This window comes from Gymnogyps californianus, chromosome 3, assembly GCF_018139145.2.
Source record: "Gymnogyps californianus isolate 813 chromosome 3, ASM1813914v2, whole genome shotgun sequence".
Classification (NCBI taxonomy): Eukaryota; Metazoa; Chordata; class Aves; order Accipitriformes; family Cathartidae; genus Gymnogyps; species Gymnogyps californianus.
Window position 1 is genome coordinate 10,394,688 of NC_059473.1, and position 13,843 is coordinate 10,408,530.

Sequence of the window (13,843 nt, forward strand, 5' to 3'; positions counted from 1 at the left end):
AAAACCAACTCACTTCTCATGCCTCTCCTGGAGCAACAAACAGACTATATTCACAGCAATATCACTGTTTCGGTTCATTCAGACAAGGGCTAAGTTCATGCAAACAGATGTAGGATACTGGATACTCTATGCCAGAGCAAGGGAGTGCATCTTACACAACTTGATGTACCACTTCCAAATGTGACCCTATTTGAAAGGCAGCTTATCTTACACCACAGATTAACACATCTCATCGGATATGCGCCCAACTGGTTTGGTGCCTCATATTTTGGCACTTTACCTGATCTGATTAAGTAAGTCACTCGCCAGCTTATACTGGTGCGCTGTGAAACTCCTTCAAGAGTTAGGAGATTGCCAATAAAAAATTAACACTGGCACTTATATACATAAGCATATCTGAGAATCAACATAGGCTCTTTTGTAGCAACTGTGTTAGAGGACAAGCTAAACAAACAATTAATAATGAACAACCGAGCCCATGAATTTATCCTCATTTCCTGCTCACCCACTGCTTGCCAAGATACGGTTGTTGCCTTTGGTGTACTTCACACTGCAAATTATTTGCCAAAATATTTCCGTGGATACTTCCAGATTTACAAATTGGTGGTCAGACTTTTTCCCTCCTCCTCTCACTCTTCAAAATGTGATACTTGAATTTCGTACATCTGCTTTGCAGAAAGACAGTATGTCACGTAACACATTTCTGTGCCTTGACTGGAGGAGGCTAATTTCAAAAATGAAGTTGCACATGCAAAATATCACAGCTGCAAATATAAAAAGAAAGGAGAGGGTGGAGAAGAAAGCAAAGCATCTACTGTTGACTTAAAAATTCTTATTACTGCAAACATTCTTGCTGGTAAACTCATTTCCCAGAATATTTATGCAAACAAAAGGAGTTCTAGTACAACCAGAGCAAGTGTAATTTAACATCTGAATTAATGTTTATCATGTTTCAACTTTTCAGTATTCCCTCGCTTCTACTCAGATGTGAAATTCTTCTGGTGTGTAAATACTAATGTGTTTCAGCAGCTTCCAAATAATTCAAATTCCTTAATGTGCTGGTGGCTTCCACATTGGTACAGCAGTGCCTCCAAGGTGGAAACTGGGGGAAATTGGGAAAAAGATAAGATAGCCCTTTGGGAATAGACACCTTCTCTCTAAAATGTAGCCCAGGCCGTTGGCTACCTTGTGATTTCAACCAAAATACTTCCCTGGACGGCTGCTGCTCCTGAGACCTGCGAGGAGCCCAGGATGAGATGTCTCATACCATGTAGTTTAAGACAACATGATGGTTGTCTTCATCAGAAACAAAACTGAATCACAGATATGAAAAAAAACAGATGTTGTAACTACACCACACTTCTGAACATGAGAAGAGCCTAAGGAGGAATCTGGTTTCCTTGAACCAACTGATTAAAGCACCCTATATTTTTCCTTTCTGGTCTAAACCCAAAGGTTTGTAGTATAGCTCAGCATTGGCAACTTAAATAATCTACAGGACAGCATGAGATCTCAGTACACGAGACATGCGCTTTCCAAGAAATCATGGAACTGGAGCAACAGCAGCATTGCCAAGGGTCTCCTCCCAAAAAACAACAGTTCTCTTTAAAAATGGCAAAATTCACCCACGCTAGAAAATGGACCAATCCTTGGAGGCTGGACAGCAGGTCAAAGCAACAAATTTGAGGAAGATTAAAGAACATGCTGAAGGTTTTGACAGTCAGTGTCTTCCATCAAACTCTGGGAGGGCTGAAGGGTTAAGAAGTTAATTCAAACTGAGTTACCTAAATCCTGTTTGTCCTCCTTTCTGGAGCTCTCAATTCAATTCTGACAGAGCCTCGGAATAATTATCTTCTCCTGTAATAACATTTCCCATTTTCTCCCACTGAAGACGACTGCCACAGCACCTCCACCAGCAGAAGGGAGCTGAGGGCCCTCATCATGGGTTACTTGCACCAACCCGCGATGGATGCTTTTGCTTGCTGCTCTGGGAAGTCTTCCCGCTGCTGGGAGTAGGAGCAGCCCTGGCTCCCACCTTCCCAGCTGAGGGGATGGCGGTGCATGGGTGACTGAAGGCAAGCTAAAAACGCCTGGCTTTTCCCAGGAATTCGGGACAGCTGGCACTAAGAAGTCTCGCAGATGTGGAAGAAAGATTTTTACAGCTTTGCCCACAATAAAATCAAGTGAAAGAGGAGACTTGCGTATTTGGGATAAAGGTGGGGACCCCCCCCCCATTCTGAGTCCAATATATGGAAATATGACCCCTGTTACGCAGATGAGCTCCAGGAGCCCTCTGGCATTTTGCAGAGCAAGTATCAGTTGGTGCAGGATGAAGACTCATTGTAAGTTGTACTTTCGGGGGGTTGTTTTGTTTTAATGCTTCCAAACCCTTTTGAGAGGAGAGCAAAGAAAATCCTCGCTGGTTTTAGCCAATTATTTCCCCTTTTCATGTTTTCAGCAGCCTAGTTTTGTACCCATCTCCCCTCTTGCTACACTCCTTTCCAAAACCAGACAAGCATCCTGCATGGGAGTAGGGGCAGGGAGCCAAATTAACCCCACGCTCCTCCCAAGGCAAAATCTCATAACCACGGAGGGATGAGAGAAGACATGAAATCCACTTGCTTTAACCTTAAAAAGTTGCTAGCCTGTAAAATATTAATACATAAACAAAACTTACAGAATTGAGTGGTGTAATAGTATTTTTCTATCAGAATAACATCCTTGAAGAGATAGGGACTATTTTTCTCAGCTAGATTCGGATATAAAGTGCCTCCTTCAAATACCTGGTTCCAATAAATTCTTTTATACAAATAACAGCTTTGCTAAATAGATTGCATATTGCTTATTATGAGTTTTCTTGTTTAATAGCACGGCATGAAGCGATCAATAAAGATTCAAAATCCAGATACATAATAGAAAAAAATCTTTCACTTTTACTGTAAAGTCAACGTCTTTCAGCTACGTCCTTTACTTTCTGCTCAGTCTCCCATTTCAGTAACATTTAACCTCTTAAGGAAATTGTTTTAAAAGCAGTTAAAAATAATGATTAAATTATGGGATTTACATGAAAGAAATCCTTGTCCCATTCATTTTTTTAAATCATGGCAATTTGTTTTTTAAAAGGTGTTTGAAGTCCTTGAATCTACCTCTTGGCACCATTAAAAAAAAAGTAGTTTATAATCCCCTAATGTGCTTAAATAAAGCCTTCAATAGTTTAAATTGTTATTAAACATCTTTTGGGATTATAATTTTATGGCTTTTTTTTCCTGATTAGATGATGAACGTGGAGATCATCAAATACTCATCATATAACAAATCAATTATATCATATAATCCCCCAAATGAGGTTTGAATCCCAACATTTTAAATTAAGCTGGATTTAAAGGATGCAGAGAATTCACAATGAGTGAACAAAACAGTTGAAAAGACACCCCCCCAAACTCCCTTCTTCTAGTTTTGAAGAAAAAGGTACCATTGCTGGGACAAAAGCATAGTATGGGTTGAAGCAGAAACTAATCCTGTTGACACAATTAAATTTACACAGATCTGGTTGTAGGCAAGATTATTTCTTCTTCCCCTTCCCTTCCTCCAAGCTTTTCCCTTATTTCACAATCCCTGCTGAGGGCTATACATTACAGTGAGGAGATGTGCTTGAAAAATGGTGGTGAGATAGGATCCCTGAATGTTAAGTGATCCAAGAAATAATTTAAAAAAAAAAAAGAAAAGAGGGCCTGTAAAATGTTGCCGGGCTGCAGCACACCTTGAAATTACCCTTAGGGCAACTTTCTGGAGCCCAGCTCCAGCACAGGACTGGTTTGCCCCAGTCCCTCCTCAAGACCCTGCCGTGGCATTTGATGTCCATCTGATGCCACCCCACAAGCCTCCCCTCATTTTTTACTCAACTTTTACAGTTTGGGGATGTACTCACCTCTTCACCAAAGTATTAGTAGCTTTTTTCTTTTTTTTTTTTTTTTTTTAATCCAAATAGTAACAGGCCATTCTTTCCATCTCAAATTTATAGCAAAATCCTAAAAATAGATTTCACAAACCTCAAAATTTACAGGCTGGTGTCATAATCTACCATCAAAAATTTCAACAAGCTCCACAGCTACATTTTGCCTACTAATGGCCAACCTGGGCAGCTCTTCCAACCCAGACATTTAGCCAAAATTAAGTCAGAATAGCAAACAGTTAAAAATAAATCCTGCAAAGTCCTAAGTGTAAGTCTGGTCACCACTATTGCTATTGTTTTAGCTGAATTTTTTTGTTGTTGTTATTATTCCAAGGGGAAGAAAAAAAAGGGCAATTTGGATGAATTTATCCCCTGAAGTGTTTCAGAGCATACTGCCTGCATCTGCAGAGGACAGCGCTTGCCTACCCTTTGGGCATACGTCAACTCAGTTCTGCACATCAGTCAAAATAACAGGGGGGCTGCAGCCTGACACTGAGTGGGAGCTATTGCCCAAACACTTCAACAACCAGAGAGGCTATGGCCTTGCATTTCATTTTTTTTCTTCAATAAAGAAAAAAAAGAATTTCCTCCTAAGTGGGAAATGAGAACTAAGGGACAAACCTTAGGAAATGAAGTCAGGACACAGAGGAAGACTTAATACTCTTGGAGATGGAATAACTGCATAGAAGGAATTAAACCAGCCTATACACTTTTAAAAGATTGTATTAGTCCAACATTTATTTTAAATCCTTCCAACCATTAATCATTAGTATGACAGACACAGCAATTACTGTCCATTTTGTTTAATTCCATGCCACTGATGTGTATTAATATTACAATTGTGAGGAAAAAAAAATTGCCTTTGAAAAGGAGGGCTCCCAACTAACACCCCAATTAGGAAGCACCAGCGGTCAAAGGGATGCTGGATTTCGCGCTTAACTGCTGCTCGTTTCTTCCCTGCCATTTTCTGGAGGGGAAAGTGAAGGCAGGTTAAGCACTGGGGGCAAAAGGCAGGTATCGCCTGCCCTGACATGTCCCCTGCCTGCACAGAGCCACCTCCCTATCTCTCCTCACTTCCCGCTTTAGGGAGGACCTCGTGTCCACCCTAGGGAAGACCAAATTCACTAATAATAAATAAATAAACGATGTGGGATCTCTAGTTTCCTCAGCTGACCACTCCTCAGGATGACCCCCCTCCCGCAGCGAGGAGCCCAGCTGGGGACACTGTCATGCCAGTGCGTAGGGTTATAAGAGCAGTCATGAGGCCCAGACACCCTCATAAATGAACTGGAGTCTTAATTCCTTCAGTCTCTTACCCCCGTACTCCTCAGCTCTGATTGCAGCCATGATTTGGGCCTGAGTTTTTTTGCAGAGAGGACAGCACCCCAAGCAGCTTGTCAGCACATTACATTGCTCTAGTGCTAGCTGTAGTGCTGACTCTTCCCCTTGTTATCAATGTACTTGCCTGGAGGACATCTTCCTCCATGCACAAGACCCACTGCTCTTCTGGATGCACAAGTTCTCTGGTGCCGTCTCACTCCAGCGAGAGCACTCCCAGCTGAGACACATGCTTGGAAGAGCCTACAATGTTGTCCAGCCATGTTTTAATTTGGGGAAACTGTCCGCGACCCCACCTAGAGTCGATTTGAAAGATCTGTCTTAAGGTCCTAGCTGGAGAAGGCTGGACTGGGTAAACCAATTCTGCTTTACTGAACTGATCAGACAAGCCTGGAGCTACCCTGATGCTGCCAGAAGAAGGGAAAAGCTGCCCTGCAATAAATCCACATGCTTCACCTGGCTGGGCTGGATCTGCACAGAGGATGGTGGATTTTTAAAGCAAGCTTTAGCTCGGTGCTGTAAGGTAGAAAATGCAGCGGCTTCATTGCATAGGTTCTGGGGGCTTCCTGTATTTGAGTCTTCCAGGAGAAGAGACCACCTTACAAGCAGACACCCAGATGGTGTCTCCCAGGGGCAGCTCTGCAGCAAGCTCCACAGGCACTCTCATTTCCTCTCTTGCGCACCGTTACCGTGCAGCAGAAGAGTGAAAAGCTACTTGCACCCTACACCTAATCTGGACGAAACAGTAATAGGGTCCATTCTCTGGTCCTGAGACAGTGCATGAAGCCAACTGCGGGGTCAGGTCAAGCCCATGTAGCTAAATGCTCAACACAGGGTGGCTCCTGCCACAACGTCTTTTGGGAGTCACCCCTGCTATCTTCTGCTGTGCTCCCAGGAATGGGTTTGAAGGGTGGTAGCTGGCCCAGGCTAAGAGCATGCTGGAGACTACTCAAGCAGTTTAACAGGACAGACAGTCACATTCCTGTGCCCGGGCCTGGGCGATGTTTAATTTACTAGCACAAACACAGCAACAGGCCACTTCCAGGAAAAAATACTAACAGTATTAATAATAGTAACATATACACTATATTTGTAATTCCTCAGCTGTGAAATATGGGGACTGACATGCAGTTGCTCAGTGTCCCCTGGTGTGCCTCGTCCTGACTGCAGAGCTTCCAGGGCATCTCCTTAAACCAGAACCTAAACCAGCTGCATCAGGCTGGGGTGAGCATCACTGCTGGCACAGCACCCCTGGACCATTTTGGAGGCAGATGTCCTTAACCTCACATCTACCTGCAGAGACACACCAACCAGGCTCTCAGCTCTTCTTGGGTGAGGACCTAGAATCAGAGAGCCACCAAAACCAAAAGGCACCTCAGCCTTTGGGAGCGATGCGCTGAACGCACCAGGGACGGGGCTAAGGAGCTGGCAAAGCCGGGGCACAGCTGACATAGAGTCTGCCAGAGAGAGAGAGACTAACTTGGAGATATCCGAGGCCCTCTCCGGCCTCAGAGGAGGAGTGCTCCGGCACGAAGGTTCATTCATAGCAACCCAGGACTGTGTGGGGCAGGATTCCCTGCCTGATCCCCATGCTGACAAGAGTCATGGCAGATATCTGGTTTCTTGGCTCAGCGGGGGACGGAGGGGCGATGTGCGTGAGTGCTTCCTCCAGTTTACGAGCATACCCTTGGCAGGGCTCCCACCAGGGCTGGGCAAGCTGGCCGGCTTCTGGTTTCATCCTGACCCTAACTACAGGCAGGGGAGAGAGTCAGCCGCTGGGATTGGAGGCGAGAACTCTTCTTCACTACCACCTGCAGACCCCCGGCACCCCTCGCCTGGCCCTTATCCTCCTGGCACAGAAAAGCTCAGACAGAAAACCTGGGGCCAAAGGCCCACATCCCCACAGTGGATGAAACACAGTGACAGATCACCACAATTTGATGAAAAAGAATGGCATTAAAAACACTTTTCTAAATGCTGATGTTAGAAAGCGTGGTATACAATATAAACTCTTGAAAGAAGCTCCAGCATCCAGCTTAAGCCCACACACCTGTCTAGAGCTTTGATTTCTAATCCCGGGAATAAAAAAAATACAGGTAGCTGTGGCAACAGAAATAGCTGCGTATCCCCCCACCCCTTTATAACATTAAATACAGGGGTAACTTACACTCTGGGAATGAGAACGTCTCAAAGAAAAAAATTATACTTTGCTATTAAACCAGACACATTCAGACCTTTCATCATGAAGCTTCTCATGATCTCTGACAAACATCTGAATAAGGTCTTTGTTTGCTTTTTGCTTTGTTTTTAATCTCCCCAATTATTTTCCGTGGTTCTCCGGAGCACAGAACCAGGGGCCAAATGCTGCTCCCTGCTCCGAAGCAGCGATTCCCACGTCAGCTAAGGGGAGCTGCAGCTGTGCGAGCAGCGGGGCAGGACAGGTCTCCGAGGTTATTAGTATAAGCTTAGTCACACTTTGCGGTGACGTCCTGTTAACAACCGCGACTCGAACCAAAAAAAATTCTAAAAACAACACACACAAAAAAACCCCAAAACCATAAAAACATACGCTCTGTGCTCTTCCCCTGGCATCTAGCAAATGAGGCAACAACAACAACTCTGCTCGGAAAAGTTCCCTGAGCTGCCTGTCAGCAACATCATACGTATTTTTTGCTTTCTACGACTACTACAACTATGACATTTTCCATGTTTTATTTTGCATATGTGATCTAGAGTTCACTTACTGTTAGATGCTGGAACAGCCATGCCCTCATGATATTTGTGGCTACTTTGGGAAAGATGCCACGCTTTTTATGTCGCTTTTTGTCCTTATCTGGATCATCATCATCACCTGTGCTGGGGGAAGCTACACTGTTGTCCAAGCCGTCACCTGTAAATATAGTGAATCAAATTTTGACTTATGCTACCTTTATATACTTCAGCCGAAGCCTGGCTTTGGGTATAAACTGCATGAATATTTAAATGAGGTATAAATTCTTTAACACCATAATTCACCAGAGGTTGAGGGGATGGGGGGGAAGAGACATGGGGAGAGGGAAGGTCTCAGGACTGTGTCAGCCCTGTTCTGGTTTATCCTGAAGGACAGTGCGGCCATTTCTGCCACTGTAACACAAAACAAAAAGTGCTTTAAAAAAAAAAAATTTTTTTTTTTTGCAAGCATCCAGCTTGCAAAGGTGGAAACGGTGGTTTTTCTTCACACTAGGTCACTTCCCAAAAATTCATCCCAATCAGCTACTTTGGCTGAGATGGCAAATAGGAAAGTATCGATGGTGTCCCGTGACATGTGTGAAGCTGGGTGCCCCGTCCCGCTCTGGGATGTGAAAAGCAGGGTGAATGAAGCTCTCTTGCAACATCATATTCTCTCCCCAAATTCAGAAATAACCAGAGGACTGGGGCATCGGTTATGTTAAGTCTTTTATGGACAATCAACTTCCCCTGACTTTTTGATGGGAGGTGGGTAGCTAACTGGCCTCCCCTCTTCCCAGCCCCAGCCAAAAGAAATTCATAGTGGGATAAGTAGCTACCAATTTGACATACACTGCAGGAATTAATACCCTGCTTTGTGCCGGTGTGCCGTATCAGTAATAGGTGTCTGCTCCCGTTAAACAACAACTGATCCAGAATGAATTTCCTTAATGCAGAGAACGTCTCAGACAGTTCTCATCACATTACCAACATATCTACAGGAGGACGTAACTGCGTAGCAGCCAACTTGGGTCTGGGCTGATGGGCTAGCGGTCAAAGGAAAACAAAAGTTTCAGTGCCCGGCCAGTTTGCATGCAATTTTTGTTTCAAACCCTGAAAGCAGTTTATAAACAAGTCCAAAGAGCAAATCAGTCTTTGCATTCTCTGCATGTGGATTGAATGCTATATCTTGGCTTCTAAGGACACTGTATTTGTAGCAACATGGAGTTGTGATGTTATTAGGCAAGTGTTTTTTACACCCCCGGGCAAGAATGATCAAGGAAGTCATCTGAATTGGGCTGAATCAAAACTATCTCTGTTAGGAATAAAAATAGAAAATAAATTTAATTTAAAAAAAAGGATGTAGACTGTCAAAATTATGATTTGTTAAAGAGCTTTCAGCATCAAAAAAAAAAAGTTATTACTAGTGTTATATTTTTAGTACCTTACTGACCATGGCAAATTTATAATTGTCCGTATGACTTGGCCTGTGTCTTTAATGAAATGGTAACCTTGGGTAGTTATAGAAACAAACAAGATTTTTATGAAGAAATCAGATATCCAACAAATTCTTTGAAAGCCCAGTATGTAAAAAAGGGCTTTTATACAGAGAAGCAATTCACCATATAAAATAATAATTCATAAAAGAAACATGAGCAAAGGAAACAACTCAACAGCATTTAAAATTCCACGGGCTAATCCACTTTCTGTCTGCGAGAGGCAAATAAGGAAAAGAAAAGTATTACTCATTCATTGATTAAAAATGAAAAGCTTCTAACCTAATGACACTGCCTTTCACCACCTCCCTGCGATCGTCCACCCCCCCTCTCCCCCCCCCCCCCCCATTTTTTTTAAAATACACTCTCTCCTCATTTCAGCCCCCCTTCAGATTAATTTAGCAGGCATCGCCTCGTGCCTGACAGGAGGAGGACTCATTGATAATTTATGGAAATATCTACTATAATCCAAGGGAGATGACTTTTTTTCCAGCTTTGTGCATCAATAGATAATCAAGGCCTTCAAGCAGCCTTAGCTTCCCATTACCTCGGGCAAGAGAATTCCTGAAAGCATGCCTCCGGGGCACCTGAATTATATCCTCCATTAGGGGAGGAAAAGCTTTCTGCATTCCACCTATAACACTCCCCAGAACCTTTCCTGTTTATTTCTGCTGTATGAAAGCAGAAGCATTAGGAACAGGATTTTTTAAGTGAAGACTTATGTAGATACAATGGAGAAACCTTTCAAGCGCGAGCCAGATCACCTCCTTCAATCCCTGGCGGTGACCTATCCCAAATAAAAGGTTTCTGTTACATCATTAGCTCAAGCCAAAAACAGCCTTGGCTTAATGCACAGTTTGTTCTTCCTACTGTTTTTAGGCAAATACTGCTACTTTACTCCCATCTGGGAGGGAAATTACACTGCTGGGCTGTAATCTAAGACAAGATTTTCATTGGAAGCAAATGCTTTCAATCCAGTGTAAATACTGGTGCATGTTCAGAAAAGCCTAAAACAATAAACCCTGGCCCCGTCCGACACAAGTTAGAGAAAGTGAAAGGCAGGCAGAGGATAAGAAAGCACCCAGCTATCCTAAGAGCAAATGCTTCGGTAGACTTTTATAAATTGTTTAACCTCTTCCACTTTTTTTAAATGGAAAATTGATCCCGTAAAGACTGAAACCACAGAGAGAAGTCTAAATGGTCAATTGTGGATTTTAGTATTTCCATCTACTTTGCAACTTGATACACTCACCTCTGTGAGGTCTCCAGAGATCCCCCCCCCCCTTTTTTTCTCCCTCTTTTCCTCTTTTTAAAGATCACTAAACAAACTTGAAGCACCACTGACCAGCCACACGGTAGCAGCTACGAACTGCATTTGTAAAATGTCAGCAGCGACTCCGTTCCTGAAGTTGACTTCTCCTGCCGCCAAATGAAGGCGAACTGAAAAGGTGGAAATAATCATAGAAATGATGCTAGTCCATAAACAAGCTTACAGCCTCATTAGTATAGCGGGAGGCTCCGCTGGGTGATTTATGCTTGTTTTGCTGATGCCATGAGGAAATGCCATAGGGCAACTTTAGCCAGCTGCTAATGGTTTCTGACAGCTTCTTAGCAACTAGTGCAAGCAACGCCGTGGCGTTTGCTAGTGACAGAAACCGAAAATGTCATATTATCTGCCCATGTGTCACAAAGTCCGTGTGGCAATTAACTAGTAGGCCAGTGACTGAGGGGCCACAGGCTCTTCAAAATGGCCCGTGGCTATTCGGGGGGCAGAGCAGGCGCACCGCTTGCGTTTACGCTGCACATATGCACGGCCATATGCATGATCTGCATCATCCTCCCTCCGCCTCAGTCGCCGATGAGTTTCGTCCACGCAGATCCTTTGTCCATGGAGAAACTCTGGCTCGCTTTCTCTTTAGGCACGGCGTGACATTATCAGAGGAACTGCAAGTAATCTGTCTTGATATGATGGTTGGAAATGGCACTTTAATTGGCAATACCTGATTCTCTGATTTTGAGCACTGGATCCAGAGGTGCTAGCTGTTTTTCTGCTCGCTCGCAAATTAGTCTAAAAGGATTTAAGATCACTGAAGCAGACTCGTTGCCTGTCAAATTGCTGGGAGCGCAGCGACTCTGCACTGCAACTAGACGCTATTTAAAAAAAAAAAAACGGAGCCTGTAAGGAGCAGGAGGAGAGCCCGGGCTCCGTGCGCCCGTTCCCCAGCGAGCAAAACCAGGCACTATATGTCAAACTGTCAAACCTTTCAGCGTGGCCATTTGCCCTTTCAAATAATATTTAAGAATTGTTTTTACACAATTTTTTATAGGCCATGGTCTAGTGAAAGAGGCCAACCAACAAAGAAAGGAATTTGTACTACAATTCGTCTGTGGACGATTTCTTGCCAGACCTGGGCTGGTCCCCATGGAGCGAGGCAGGTGACCTGTGGCAGCTCCCCGGCTGTCGGGGAGCTCCGATTTCAAACGCCCTCGACTCCGGCGTCCCAGAGTTGCCTATTTAAGCACACCCAGGCATTTAGGCCGTGCTATCTTGTTCCTTTCAAGAAAGGATAAAGCGGCATTTATCATATTCAGCCCTGCTGAATGGGTCAGGCCGGCCATGCCAGCGGGGGCTCCTCTCATTGCGTCCTCCTCTCAGCCGCCATTGCCTCCTACAACTTCCCTTCCCCTCCCACTCCCCCAAAAACTGGAGGCAGAAGCAGCAAAGGGCAACCGAGTTTACAGCGGCTCCTCGAGTGGGTAATGCGTGCTTTGTCCTTGGTGATCTGTTATAAACCTTCCTTGGCAAAATAGGTGCTTCTGGAGAGCAACTTGGCACATGCGCTCGCCTTCAGCGGCCATGGCCGTTGCAGGAGTTAGGTGGCGATTCAAAGCCTCCTCCCTCACTTTCACACCAAACTGAAATTACATGTCATCACCCTGCAACGTTGGAAAGGCAGGCAGCGTGGCATAGCTGGGCAACTTTCAGCCACCCCAGCTGCCAAATCCACCCTCAGACCTCGACCATAGAAGCTGCCCAGATACAACATAAATAGTCCCAATCTCAAGTCGGAGACTTTTCAGAAAAGTTGGAAATTCAGATGTCCTAAAAACCCTGGCCCTTTGCTCGACTACAAAATCCATGCCTTTGCATGTAGCTCTTTAGACTAACATCCTCAAATGACTTTAAGTGACTAGAAATCTCAACAGCAAAGAGCCAAATATAGCTTTACTACAAGTATCTTCACTAGACACAACAGGTTATTTCTCACTGCACATAGCCCTGTCCTAGGATCAAATCTGTATTTGGAGTACAAGTATTTTCTATACCAAAGAAAAACATACTATTCTTAAAAAGCCTCACAAAGGCTTAAAAAGCTTCCCACACCTCTGTCACGAGATTTGAGAGAGCTTTTGGGGTCCACTGTTCAATTTGCTGGGAGGTAGTGAGAGGACGGCATCGGCTTTGCTGAGATCCACCAAACCACGCGATGAACACCACCTTCCAGCTTTTACAGTCCACTTCTGGATAAGCATCTAAATCCACTGCTTTAAGGAGTTCACGGAAGAAAATATGAAAGACATGTACCCAGAAGCCCTTGGAGAGACCCAGAGCAACTTTTAAGGGGACTGACTAAATCAGTGCCCTCTAAAAGCTCCCTATGTTGAACTTATTTTTATGTTTCCAAATCTCTCCTGTTAAAAGCAGCTTCTGCCTCCTAGAAGAACTTTACAGTTTACACTTACTTTTGCATTTAATAAGCTAATACAATTTAAATATGTGCTGTGTTTGGACAAAAACTATTGACTTCTGTACTAGACTTGCAATGTTTTCGGTGCTATGAACTGAAACACCTAACGTGCTGTGTTTGGACAAAAACTATTGACTTCTGTACTAGACTTGCAATGTTTTCGGTGCTATGAACTGAAACACCTAACATGATGCCCCAAAGTTTGTGGACTTTTCAGTAGTGTCATTTTTTTAAAATTCTATCATAAAATTTTTTTTAAAAGCATTTAGATAAGAGTTCCTCAAATTCCTGCTTCTGCTAGCACGAGAAATCCTACATTATCTCAGCCAAATATTTAACTGTTCACTGTCCATCCACAGCTCTGTTGGTTCCTTTCTCTTTTAACCCCTCCAACAATCCAAATCTCTTTAGTAACCTTTCCAGGTAACTGGAAAGCAGGATTCATTAGTAACTTTAAGCAACATAATGTACTAGAGAGATTTTAAGTGGCAAAATTACTTTCCTTAACCTTTCTTCAGTGCTCTGTGCTAATGCAGAGTAACTATTATAATTTCCGCACCTTTACCTATGTTATCCCTTACAGAAACACATCTCCAGTTTGC

At 43.8% G+C, this 13,843-nt stretch overlaps 1 protein-coding gene across 8 annotated transcripts in view; it reads right to left on the reverse strand.

Moving 5' to 3' along the window:
* MEIS1 (Meis homeobox 1) overlaps nucleotides 1–13,843 on the reverse strand; it is a 233,735-nt gene that overhangs the window by 43,999 nt on the left and 175,893 nt on the right. For all 8 annotated transcript variants that reach the window (XM_050895206.1, XM_050895207.1, XM_050895204.1 and 5 more), the window contains one exon: nucleotides 8,035–8,180. In XM_050895206.1, the coding sequence (XP_050751163.1) occupies nucleotides 8,035–8,180 (146 nt within the window). The remainder of the gene's footprint in view (nucleotides 1–8,034; nucleotides 8,181–13,843) is intronic.